The 12,555-nt window shown below is 48.8% G+C and overlaps 1 protein-coding gene across 1 annotated transcript; it reads left to right on the top strand.

The window, feature by feature from the left end:
• Nucleotides 1-3,674: 3,674 nt before the first annotated feature.
• Nucleotides 3,675-4,558, top strand: LOC122695417 (ferritin light chain-like). The gene has a single exon (XM_043905271.1). It carries the CDS (start codon nt 3,875-3,877, stop codon nt 4,400-4,402), a length of 528 nt encoding a protein of 175 aa, XP_043761206.1. The 5' UTR covers nt 3,675-3,874; the 3' UTR covers nt 4,403-4,558.
• The last annotated feature ends 7,997 nt before the right edge of the window (nt 4,559-12,555 follow it).

Below are 12,555 nucleotides of genomic sequence, written 5' to 3' on the forward strand. Positions count from 1 at the left end.
CCTGACCCAGGGATCCAACTCAGGTCTCCCACATTGCAGGCAGATTCCTTACTGTCTGAACCAGCAGACAGGAAAGTCCCAGCAATTCCACTCCTGGGTATACATAAAAAAAAAAAAAAAAAAAAAAAAACAAACGAAAAAAAACAAACCCTATAATTAATTAGAAAAGATGTGCACTCATAATAGCATTATTTATAATTGACAAGATAAGTCACAGAAGCAATCTAAGTGTTCATCAACAGATGAATGGATAAAGAAGATGTGACATATACTACACACACACACACTGGAATATGTATATTTATGTGTGTGTGTATATATATATATATATAATGGAATACTATTCAGCCGTAAAAATGAATGAAATCTTGTCATTTGCAACAACATTGGTGGACCTGGAGGGCATTATGCAAGTGAAATAGGTCAGAGAAAGACAAATACTGTATGATACCACTTAAATGTGGAATCTAAAAGATACAATAAACTAATGAATATAACAAAAAAGAAGCAGACCCACAGATACAGAGAACAAACTAGAGGTTACTGTGGGGAAAGGGGAAGGGGGAGGGGCACAATAGGGGTAGGGAATTAAGAGGTACAAACTACTATGTACAAAATAAGCTACAAGGATATATTGTACAGCACAAGGAATACAGCCAATATTTGATAATATCTATAAATGTCTGTTGTGTTAGTCGCACAGTCATGTCTGATTCTTTGGCACCCTGTGAACAGAGGAGCCTGGCGGGCTACAGTCCATGGAATTCTCCAGGCAAGAATACTGGAGTGGGTTGTCATGCCCTCCTCCAGGGGATCTTCCTGACCCAGGGATTGAACCTGGGTCTCCTGCATTGCAGGCAGATTCTTTACCATTTGAGCCACCTTAAATTGTGAATCATTATACTCTACACCTGTAACTTATATAATATTGTACCTTAACTATGCTTAAGTCTTAAAAAATGGGAAAAAAAAGAAAAACATACACTCATTCATTCATTCACTTATTGAATACCTATTTCCTGAATACCTACCACAAACAAGCACCTGGGGCAGGTGCTCAGTGGGTGGTCTGTGGGCAGAAGAAGGCTCAGCTCAGGCACCTGGACCAGCTCCAGGCTCAGAATCAACGAAGGCAAATGGTGGGGGAGGATGGGGGAGGGTGAGGAGAGCGGGTGTGAGTTTGCATGCTTGTGTGCCTATAAGGCATTGCCAAGGAAGCCGTCTGTCCGCTGTTTGATTTCTGTGCTTCTCTATTCAGGCCAAGGTGGGGGGCCATCTGCTAAAGTGGGCACAGAGAAAACATTTTCGCTGTGCAGAAAATTGGCTTCTGAGGAGAGGCTGTGTGCTCAGTACAGAACCAGCCTGCAGAGGAGACGCTGGAAGCAGCGGGCAGGGCTGGGGTGCAGGGAGGGAGGCTCTGCTCGCGTGATCTCACTCGGGGCTGGAGAGATGCCCATGCTCCTGCCCCATCCTTGCGAGGGCCCAGGCCCAGATAGTCAGTGTCTCTAAGGCATCAACCTCCTTCCTGAAACTTAGGGGTCTTTGCATGGGATTTGCATAAGGGGAGGGCTACACTCCTTTTTAATAGCTTTATTAAGACATAATTGACATAGCAGAAAATTTACTTATATAAAGTATACAACTCAATGGCTTTTGGTATACTACATTACTAATTTTTAAAAATTGTGGTAAATATATGCAACATAAAATTACTGTCTTAATTGTACAACTCATTGGTGTTATTATATTCACAGCGTTATGCAACTATCACCACTATTTCTAAAACTTTTTCATCTACCCAAACAGAAAGTTTGCACCCATTAAACACTGACTGCCTCGCCCCTCCCCCAATCCCTGGTAACCTCCACTCTACTTTCTGTCTCTATGAATTGACCTATCTTAGTTACCCCATATAAATGAATCATACAGTATTTGTCCTTTTGTGTCAAGCTTCTCAGCATGTTTTCAAGGTTCATCCATCTTGTAGGGTGGGTCACAATGCCTTTCCTTTACAGCTGAATGATATTCCATCGTAGTGATAGACCACCTTTATTTATCCGTTCATCTGTTGATGGGCCCTTGGGTTCATCTTTTGGCTATTGTGAATAGTGATGCTAAGAATATGGGTGTGCAAGCGTCTGTTTTAATCCTTCCTTTCAATCCTTTTGGGTATGTACCTAGGAGTAGAATCATATGGTAATTCTATATATAGGTTTTGAGAAACTACCACACTGTTTTCTACAGTGGCTGCACCATTTTACATTCCTACCAACAGTGTACTAGGTTCCAACATCTCCACCCACATTTGTTATTCCTGCTGTTGTTATTTGATGGTTGTCATCCTAATGGGTGAGGACTTCCCTGTATCTCAAACGGTAAAGAATCTGCCTGCGATGCAGGAGACCAAGGTTCGATCCCTGGGTTGGGAAGATCCTCTGGAGAAGGGAATGGCAATCCACTCCAGTATTCTTGCCTGGAGAATTCCACGGACAGAGAAGCCTGGTGGGCTACAGTTCATGGGGTGTCAGAGTCAGACACAACTGAATGACTAACACACACACACACACACACACACACACACATCCTAATGGGTATGAGGTGCTATCTTACATGGGTTTGATTTGCACTTCCCTAACGATTATCACAACCCAGATAATCATGATGGTGTGATCACTCACCTAGAGCCAGACATCTTGGAACGTGAAGTCAAGTGGGCCTTAGAAAGCATCACTACAAACAAAGCTAGTGGAGGTGATGGAATTCCAGTTGAGCTATTTCAAATCCTGAAAAATGATGCTGTGAAAGTGCTGCACTCAACATGCCAGCAAATTTGGAAAACTCAGCAGTGGCCATAGGACTGGAAAAGGTCAGTTCTCATTCCAATCCCAAAGAAAGGCAATGCCAAAGAATGCTCAAACTATCGCACAATTGCACTCATCTCACACGCTACTAAAGTAATGCTCAAAATTCTCCAAGCCAGGTTTCAGCAATACGTGAACCGTGAACTTCCAGACGTTCAAGCTGGTTTTAGAAACAGCAGAGGAACCAGAGATCAAATTGCCAACATCCGCTGGATCATCGAAAAAGCAACAGAGTTCCAGAAAAACATCTATTTCTGCTTTATTGACTAGGCCAAAGCCTTTGACTGTGTGGATCACAATAAACTGTGGAAAATTCTTCAAGGGATGGGAATACCAGACCACCTGACCTGCCTCTTGAGAAACCTATATGCAGGTCAGGAAGCAACAGTTAGAACTGTACATGGAACAACAGACTGGTTCCAAATAGGAAAAGGAGTACATCAAGGCTGCATATTGTCATCCTGCTTATTTAACTTATATGCAGAGTACATCATGAGAAACACTGGGCTAGAAGAAGCACAAGCGGGAATCAAGATTGCAGGGAGAAATATCAATAACCTCAGATATGCAGATGACACCACCCTTATGGCAGAAAGTGAAGAAGAACTAAAGAGCCTCTTGATGAAAGTGAAAGAGGAGAGTGAAAAAGTTGGCTTTTGCTCAACATTCAGAAAACTAAGATCATGGCATCTGGTCCCATCACTTCATGGGAAATAGATGGGGAAACAGTGGAAATAGCATCAGACAATTTTTTGGGCTCCAAAATCACTGCAGATGGTGATTGCAGCCATGAAATTAAAAGATGCTTACTCCGGAAGTGCGCCCGGCGGCCCCGCGGATCTGTCTCTTGCTTCAACAGTGCTTGGACGGAACAGACCCAGGGACGCCCCTTGCTCCAGCCTCCGACTACCCTCCAACCTTTTTTCCAGTCGCAACCTCCGGAGTCAGCCACTCAGCTGTCCGCGATCACCGGGACGAGCCACCATTTTTTAACTCCTTATTACCGACCAATCATGAGCTCCCAGATTCGTCAGAATTATTCTACCGAGCTGGAGGCCGCCGTCAACCGCCTGGTTAACATGCAACTGCGGGCCTCCTACACCTACCTCTCTCTGGGCTTCTATTTCGACCGCGACGATGTGGCTCTGGAGGGTGTGGGTCACTTTTTTCGCGAATTGGCCAAGGAGAAGCGCGAGGGCGCGGAGCGTCTCTTGAAACTGCAAAACCAGCGTGGCGGCCGCGCCCTCTTCCTGGACGTGCAGAAGCCATCTCAAGATGAGTGGGGTAAAACCCAGGACGCTATGGAAGCCGCCCTTCTCGTAGAGAAGAACCTGAATCAAGCCCTGTTGGATCTGCATGGCCTGGCTTCTGCCCGCGGAGACCCCCACATCTGTGATTTCCTGGAGAACCACTTCCTAGATGAGGAAGTGAAACTCATCAAGAAGATGGGTGACCACCTGACCAACCTCCGCAGGCTGGCTGGTCCCCAGGCTGGGTTGGGCGAGTATCTCTTCGAGAGGCTCACCCTTAAGCACGACTAGGAGCTTCTGGAGACCAGTGGCCTTTGAAGAACCCACCTAACATCAGGGCTGCCTGAAGCCCCTCTCTGCAGCTACTAGGCAGCTTTTTAACATCCTGGAGCCCTCTCTCAAGCCTTGGACCAAATGGAAACAATAAAGCTTTTTGCAGCATAAAAATAAATAAATAAATAAAAAATAAAAGATGCTTACTCCTTGGAAGGAAAGTTATGACCAACCTAGATAGCATATTAAAAATCAGAGACATTACTTTGTCAACAAAGGTCCGTCTAGTCAAAGCCATGGTTTTTTTCAGTAGTTATGTATGGATGTGAGAGTTGGACTGTGAAGAAAGCTGAGCACTGAAGAACTGAGGCTTTTGAACTGTGGTGCTGGAGAAGACTCTTGAGAGTCCCTTGGACTGCAAGGAGATCCAACCAGTCCATCCTAAAAGATCAGTCCTGGGTGTTCATTAGAAGGACAGATGCTAAAGCTGAAACTCCAATACTTTGGCCACCTCATGCGAAGAGTTGACTCATTGGAAAAGACCCTGATGCTGGGAGGGATTGGGGGCAGGAGGAGAAGGGGATGACAGAGGATGAGATGGCTGGATGGCATCACCGACTCGATGGACATGAGTTTGGGTAATCTCCAGGAGTTGGTAATGGACAGGGAGGCCTGGCGTGCTGCGATTTATGGGGTTGCAAAGAGTTCGATGTGACTGAGTGAACTGAACTGAACTGAACTGTATGATTAGTGATATCATATCATATCACAACATACTCATGATATATTGATTTTCATGTGCTTATGGCCATTTGTGCATCTTCTTTTCAAAATGTCCTTTCAAACCCTTTGGCCATTTTACTATTAGGTGTTTGTTTTTTTATTGTTGAGTTATAGAAATTTTGTATATATTCCTGATATTCATCCATTATTGGGTATATGACTTGTGAATATTTTCTCACATTCTGTGGGTTGTCTTTTCACTCTCTTGATAGTATCCTTTGATACACAAAAGTTTTTTATTTTGAAGTCCAATTTATATTTTTTTCATTGCCTGTGCTTTTAGTGTCATATCCAATAAATAAGTTGCTAGGCTAATGCTACTCGTTTTTTATTCCCCAGGCCCATGTAAATTAGTCCTCCCTGTGATCCTGTCTCATTGCATCCGTATCCCCTTGGCAGTGCCAGCCACACCTGATTGGTCTGCACAGCTCCACATCTCCCCAACGCAGAACCCGGGCAAGCAGAGGTCGGGTCTGTTTCCTTCCTCCTAGAAGACCCTTCTGGCTAGAGCATTCTTGGCTCTGGGCTTTGCTCTTCAGAATTCTGGTTCTCTAAGAATAACAGAATGTTAGCGCAGATGTAGAAAGAAGAAGAAAAAAACCACAGAAATGCTCTTTGAAATAAGGACTGGCTGCTTTCATGCACCAGTGGAACTGGTACTTGTCACACACTGGCTTGACTTGGTTTAGGAAAATATTCCAATGGCTTTTGTTTGTCTGGAAGGTGGACTCACCCTCTCCCCAGCCTTCAAGGGTTCAGGCAGGAAGAAAAAGGTGAAGGGAGCTGCTTGCACAGCAGCAAAAGGGACTGTGGTTTTTATAGACATCCTGGGAGGGAAGAGGTAAGAATCTGTGGAACAGGGAACTGGGGAAAGAAAAGACAAAGTGGTGAAAGTCCAGGCAAGAAAGCCCAGTTGGCCAGAAATGCCCGTGTTGTCATTTGTAGCAAGTTGCTCCATCACCCAAACACCAGTGAATGTCTGCTTCCAGAAAGGCCCAGGTAAACGAAGCTCTGCACAAAGAAGTTGGGTGGTGTCCAGTGTAGACCCTCTATCGAGTGTGAAGCAGAAGCAGGAAACATGAGGGCAGAAAAACATGGGGACCCTCATGGGACCCTGAGTTTTCCACCTTATATGAATGGGAGCTGTGCTAGGGTGAGTTGTGTCCTGCCAAAATTCATATCCACTCAGAACTTGTGAACTTGGAAATATGGTCTTTGCAGGTGTCATGAAGTTAAGGTACTATCATACTGGATTAGAGGGGGCCTTCATTCAAAGCCTGGGAAATTTGGTCAAAAACACAGGGACATAGTGAGAAGGTCAAGTGAAGACAGGGCAGAGACTGGATGATTCTCCACAAGCCAAGGATTGCTGGCAGCCACCAGAAGCTGGAGAGGGGTCTAGAGCGAATTCTGTCTCAGAACCTCCAAAAGAAACCTGCTGACACCATGATTTCAGACTTCCAGTCTCCAGACCGAGGGGATTAATTTCTACTGTTCGAAGCTTCCCAGCCTGCAGCATCCTATTATGGCAGCCCAAGATAGCTCAGACAGTAAAGAATCTGCCTGCAATGCAGGAGACCGGGGTTCAGTCCCTGGGTTGGGAAGATCCTCTGGGGAAGGGAATGGCAACCCACTCCAGTATTCTTGCCTGGAGAATCCCATGGACAGAGGGACCCGACAGGCTACAATCTGTGGGGTCACAAAGAGCTGGACACAACTGAGCAACTAGCACTCCTACTAAGAAATGAATGGTGGGGCTAACATCCCTCTATTTTAAGGGCCAAGGAAAGGGAGGCTCTAAGGTTGGAGGACTGGGAACATCAGGAGCTCATCTTGGCTGGTGTGGGGTCCTAGCCTCCAGCTGAAGGAGCCAGAGCAGCTTTGGGCAGAGGGCAGGTCAAGCCTCGGAGCTCCAGTTTCTTTGCTCTTTAAGGCTCAGGGGGGTCATCAGACTGCTGGCATCTGGCAGCTCAAAGGGGAGGCTGAGAAGCCGTCTGGTCAAAGCAGCTTCCGTACATTACACACTCACCACGGCCAATTTGGGTCTCTTAGTGCTACAGCTTCCCTGGTGGCTCAGATGGAAAAGCATCTGCCTGCAATGTGGGAAACCTGGGTTCAATCCCGGGGTCAGGAAGAACCCCTGGAGAAGGCAATGGCAACCCACTCCAATACTCTTGCCTGGAAAATTCCATGGATAGAGGAACCTGGCAGGCTACAGTCCATGGGGTCCCAAAGAGTCGGACATGACTGAATGACTTTGCTTTCACTTTTCACTTTCTTTCAGTGCTGCAGCACAGACAGTAGTGCAAAATGGGGTCACCAACACCAGAAAACACCCAAGTGCTTTGGCAGGACAAGACTGCCCCTGGGGAACTGTCTAGCACTGTGACACTCTGGCATGTGACCAGACTCTCCCTGCTGTGGATTTGGTGGCAACCTGGGGAGAGGAGCCAGAGATAAGGGGGGACGAGACGATGAAGGATTCACTTAGTGGAAGGAAAGGAGATGGTGAGAACCCAAGGCAGGATAAAGGGACAGAGAGTAAGGTGGGGCAGGGGAGGGTCCCTGGGCAGAGAGACCAGGCAGAGGGCCTGAAGGGGCAGCAGCATGGTAGGAGAGAGCAAAAGCTGGGCTGGGGGAGGGTCAGGTCACACAGGGGCTTGAGAAGGAGAAAAGCAGCTCGCCTCGATGATATGCAGAAAATTTCACAGCTCAACAATGTCTCTGTTATCAGACATGGCCAAGATGGATGGCGACAGAAACAAGAGGCCTCTGCAGTCATCTCTGAACACAGACAGAACATGGACTCTGTCCAGACCTAAAAATGGCCCTCAGGCCCCCTTTCCTTGCTGACTGGAGTGGGTTTACCAATTTTAGCCGACACTTTGCTAAAGTTCTCCTGCCTTCTAGACACAAATTACTAAGATACCCTATCATGGCATCACCCCTGATCCCTATGAGCACTCCCCAGCTCTCCACAGTGTCCTGTTGCCCTCACTCAATTCCACTGCAGCTATATTCTAAGGGTGGTCAGATAGGAGGTAACTGACACCTCTTACACCAAGGAAAGAACTGTGAGTTTTACTCTGAATCATATGGGAAGCTACTGCATGGTTTTAAGAGGAGAAGTGTGACATGATTTTCAAAAGAAATGTCCTAAAGACCCATCAGGAGGTTCTCTGTGGACTGTGAGTGATGGCATATGGAGCAGGGTTCCCTGTGGCTACTTGGTGAGGGAGGGGGCTTTTTCTGCCTGCAGGGCAGGAAGAAGTGACAGCGTGAACACATGGACAGCCTCTGTGTCCTACAACCACCTTCTAAGGAGCTTCTGAGAAAAGAACTTCACTGACGCGAGCTAGACTGGGCTGTTTGAATCAGCTTCAGGCAGCCGCGGAGACAAGTATCCTAGTGGACTGTGCATAGGTGCCTAACCTCCTCCTTTCTGAGCCACCACACTCAAGACACCCTATATAAGACAGAGTTTGTGGAGGGAATTCCCCAGTGGCCCAGCGGTTAAGACTCCACGCTTTCACTGCCAAATGCCTGAGTTTGATCCCTGGTCAGGGAACTAAAAAGAGGCCAAACACACACACACAAAAGACAAGAGTTTGTGGAAAAGACCAGTCCACACCGGCAGGCACCAAGGAGGCAGGACATAAGGCTCTACGCAAATGTCTAATGTTTCAATCAGGATATATGGTGATGTCACTCCCAAGACCCTGTGTGTGCTCAGCCAGGAGGGCTAAGGGGCCAGACTTGTGAATAACTGGCTCCCAGGTTAGAAAGAGAGCTCAGAGGTAGGAGGCATATCTACCTCCCCTGTCCCAGTACACATATGTGTTGCTTCCAACTTTTGCCTTGGAGGGTGGGCTAGCTAAGGGGATTCTTTCAAAGTGCTAGGATACAACATGTCTCGTTGTCTGATGAAACCATGTGGGATGTGTATATGTGGGTGGGTGAGTGGGGGCGGGCGGTCCTTCTTCAATTAACCCATGGTCCAAAAGCATGATCAGCGGTACCCAGGGATGGCAGAGGCAAAGTGTTGGCATTTTGCTTGCTTGCTTTTGCTGCCTCCTCATCTGACCTGGCTGTTTCTCCTATTTCTCTGAGGACTCTCACACCTGGAGGATGGAGCTCTTGGCTAGGCCTGCTTGCCTGAACTTCTCTCCCTGGATTGGCAGATTCCTCAAGCCCCATCTTGACCCTGTCTCTCACGATAGCACCCCTAGCCTAGAAGGCAGAGAGAACTTGGGACTGACTGTAGAAGTGATCATGGAGCATAGAGGGCCCACTGTCACTTCCACAACCCTCTCTGTATCAGGAAGGTTCAGGGAACCAGCGCCTTACATTGGTATCAGCTGTATCAGCATACGTGTTGTGCCCTTGAGTCCATGTGTCCTTGTGTGTGTGTCTGTGTGTGTGTTGGGGGAAGAAACAGGGATACTAGGGAGGGAAGACTCTTCAATCACATCAGGAGTCTCCATTCCCACACATAAGGGTCCATGGGGGCACTGCAGCACATGAATAGAATTTTATTTGGAAAAAAATGTATATGCAATATATTGAAAAAAAAAAAAGAAAGCCTAGAAGAAAATATTCTGAAATGTCAGCAGTGCGGTGGGATCAAGGATTTTTATACTTTCGTGTTTTACACCAAACATGTGTTGGTTATGTAATTTAAATTTTATTTATTTATTTTTAAACCAAATTCTCCAGCCAACTGTGCTTTTTTCCCAGTTGCAGTAACTTTCCTTTGAGTTAGATTTGGTTCTGGGTGGACCCAAGGAACAAACACTCCTTCTCAAGTTCACACTGACTTAGTACTCTGCTTTCATTCCTCCTTCCTCCGACAGTTGATGTGTTGCGACAGCAACATTGTCCTCAGGAATTTTGCAGCCTAGAGGCATTCTCTCCCCACGACCTGCTCCTCCGCGAGGAAATGGGGGCAGGGGGCGGCGATGTTTGAGGGTGGGTGGCGAACGGGGGAGGTGGGGTAGCCCTCTGGGCAAGGGGGTGGGTGGTGTCGGCCTTGGCTCCTCAACAGCGGGACAGTGGATGTAAAATGCTAGGACATCGTTAAAGGGATCGACTGGATTTTCTGCGGCCTCCTGCACCTGAACCTTCCTGAGAAGGAGCCCTGGGGAGGAGGACGCCCGCGACCCCGATCGCGGTAACCGGGATACCGAGGCCTAGAGGCCAAATTCTGGGGCAGGACCGCGGGACCCAGACGCCGGCCACGGTTGCCACGGCAACGCCCTCGGGCGCGCGGCGATTGGCGGCGCTTCAGGCGCGGGACCCAGGAGGCGATCCCGCGAGAGCTTGGCCTCGTGGCTTCCGGTTGGCGCGGGCCAGGGAGGCTTCCTGGACTGTTACTCCCGCGTACGGTGCGGTAGCCGGTCTTCCTCACTGTGCCAGCAAAATGTGCCCAGAATGGGCTCCTTCTCCCTCCTCCGCTGCGACCACCCTGGACCACCTTTAGTCGCTTTGAGTAATGCCCAACCTCTCGCCGGGTCTTCCAGCTCCGCCCTTCAGTCCATGTTCCATCTTGTGGTTCCCGGTTTCCCTGAGTCAAGGCTGTGCCCTGTCTGCCTCTACCCCACTGCTCCCCTACTTCAGCCTTGCTCACTCGTGACTGACCTTGCTTCTTCTCACCCCAACCACTTGCTGGTCCGTCTGTCTAGGCCACGCCTCTTTAAGTGAGGCGACCACCTGCGTAAAGTTACACCCCACATTCCCCATCCTCCCTACCCTGATTTTTCTCCATAGGTCTTATCACCATCCAACACAGTTGATAATGTACTTATACGTTGTCTGAAAGTTCCATGGCCAAGAATTTGTCTTGTTCAGACCAGAGCAGGTGCTCAGTAGTTGTTGCAGACTAAGCAGGTGGATGAGGGGTCTTCTCTCCTCATCCTCCCTAAGAAGGGTGTTGAATCCCTTGGGTCACCCTCTCTGGAAGGGGAACTGGCCAGGACTAGCTGACTGCCCACGTGCCAAGTGTCTTACTTTCAACACCTCACTCCCAGAATGGCTTCCTATTTCTGTGAGAGGCCCAAGGAGCCTCTGGGAGCCCTATTCCTCCAAACACTGTCATCCTCAGCTCAGAATCCTTTGGTCTCCAGATGTCACTGGCTGTTGCTGCAGTCCCTCCTGCGTGCCTGGCACTCTGCTGGGTGCTGAACTGTGTGAGAAAGTCTGGTGCTGCCTTCAAGGTTCTCAGTCTGATGGGAGGGACAGAGAAGTGACCACCACCATGCAGAGTATAGTGCTGAGGATGGGCACCTGAGGCATAGTGGAAGAGGGTGGGCCCCCTCTAGAATGGGGCCTCTAGAATTCCTCCCAGTGGTCCAGGGGGGCTCTTCTGGCGTGAAGTGTGCACTGTGAACAACAATTACTGGTTTTCTCCTCTGCGCAGACACGATTTCTGGGATTCAGCTCTTGGTGACTGAGAAGCCTGTGCTTTTCCCAGGGCCGGATGCTGCTTCTCAGGCGAGAAGCCAGACAAGCATCCAAGCTGCCTAGAATTGCATCCAAGTGTCCAGACAACTGGCTTCCCTGTGGGTGTGGGCACTGGAAGAGGGGCTTTTGCTTAGTGTGTGGTTCGGGTGAGCCAGGGCAGCCATATGCTGCCAGCCTCGTGGGGAGTAGGGCACAGGCCACCCTGGCAGCCAGATGCTTCTGGGCTAGTCTATGGCTCAAAGGCATTTCCTTCAGGAGAGGAGCCAGGTGGCTCCTCTCCACCCCCTCTCCTGCCCTTGCCTCCCTCTTAGTGCCAAAGTCTAGGGTTCCAGGGCTGTGTCAGCATCAGGCCCTGCTGCACTGTCCTTCTGGCATGGGGCATGGTGGTCTGGAACGGACATCTGGTCTGCCTCAACCCCCACAGCCAGGGCATCTGTGGCCCCATGGAATGCAGTAGCATGGAGGAGAGCCAGAACCAGGGAAAGGCCATGCTCTGCTGTGCTTGCCAAGTGGCCGGGCATTCCTGGCATGGCTTACCTGGCATTGTCCTTGCCACTGAGGCTTACTGAGGGCAACCCCCAAGGGCCCTGCCAGGGTTCCTTTTGCCAGGTTGTGTCTGCTCAGGCCGAGGGAGGGAGGGACATAGGCCACAACTGATGATGCCAGTCCAGTGGAATCTTGAACTCAGAAATAGTAGGAGAAGAGGGCAGCCCCTGCCCCTTGCCAATGATGTGCCCTCCCAGCTGGCAGAGGCATCCAGCCTGCTCTGCAGGAGTTGGATCTACAGCCTGAGAGGGCTTCATTTTACAGATGGGAAAACTGAGGCTCTGAGAGGGGATGGAAGCATATGTCTACTTGGTGGGCTTTATCTTGTTTGCCTGTCAGCATGGGGCTGAGATCGGCATCATTAACTCCATTTTACGAAGGAG

The sequence above is a fragment of the Cervus elaphus genome, chromosome 5, assembly GCF_910594005.1.
Source record: "Cervus elaphus chromosome 5, mCerEla1.1, whole genome shotgun sequence".
Taxonomy (NCBI): domain Eukaryota; kingdom Metazoa; phylum Chordata; class Mammalia; order Artiodactyla; family Cervidae; genus Cervus; species Cervus elaphus.

What these genes read in the sequence shown, in the direction of transcription:
- LOC122695417 (XM_043905271.1), top strand. Translation starts at nt 3,875, where the DNA reads ATGAGCTCCCAGATTCGTCAGAATTATTCTACCGAGCTGGAGGCCGCC.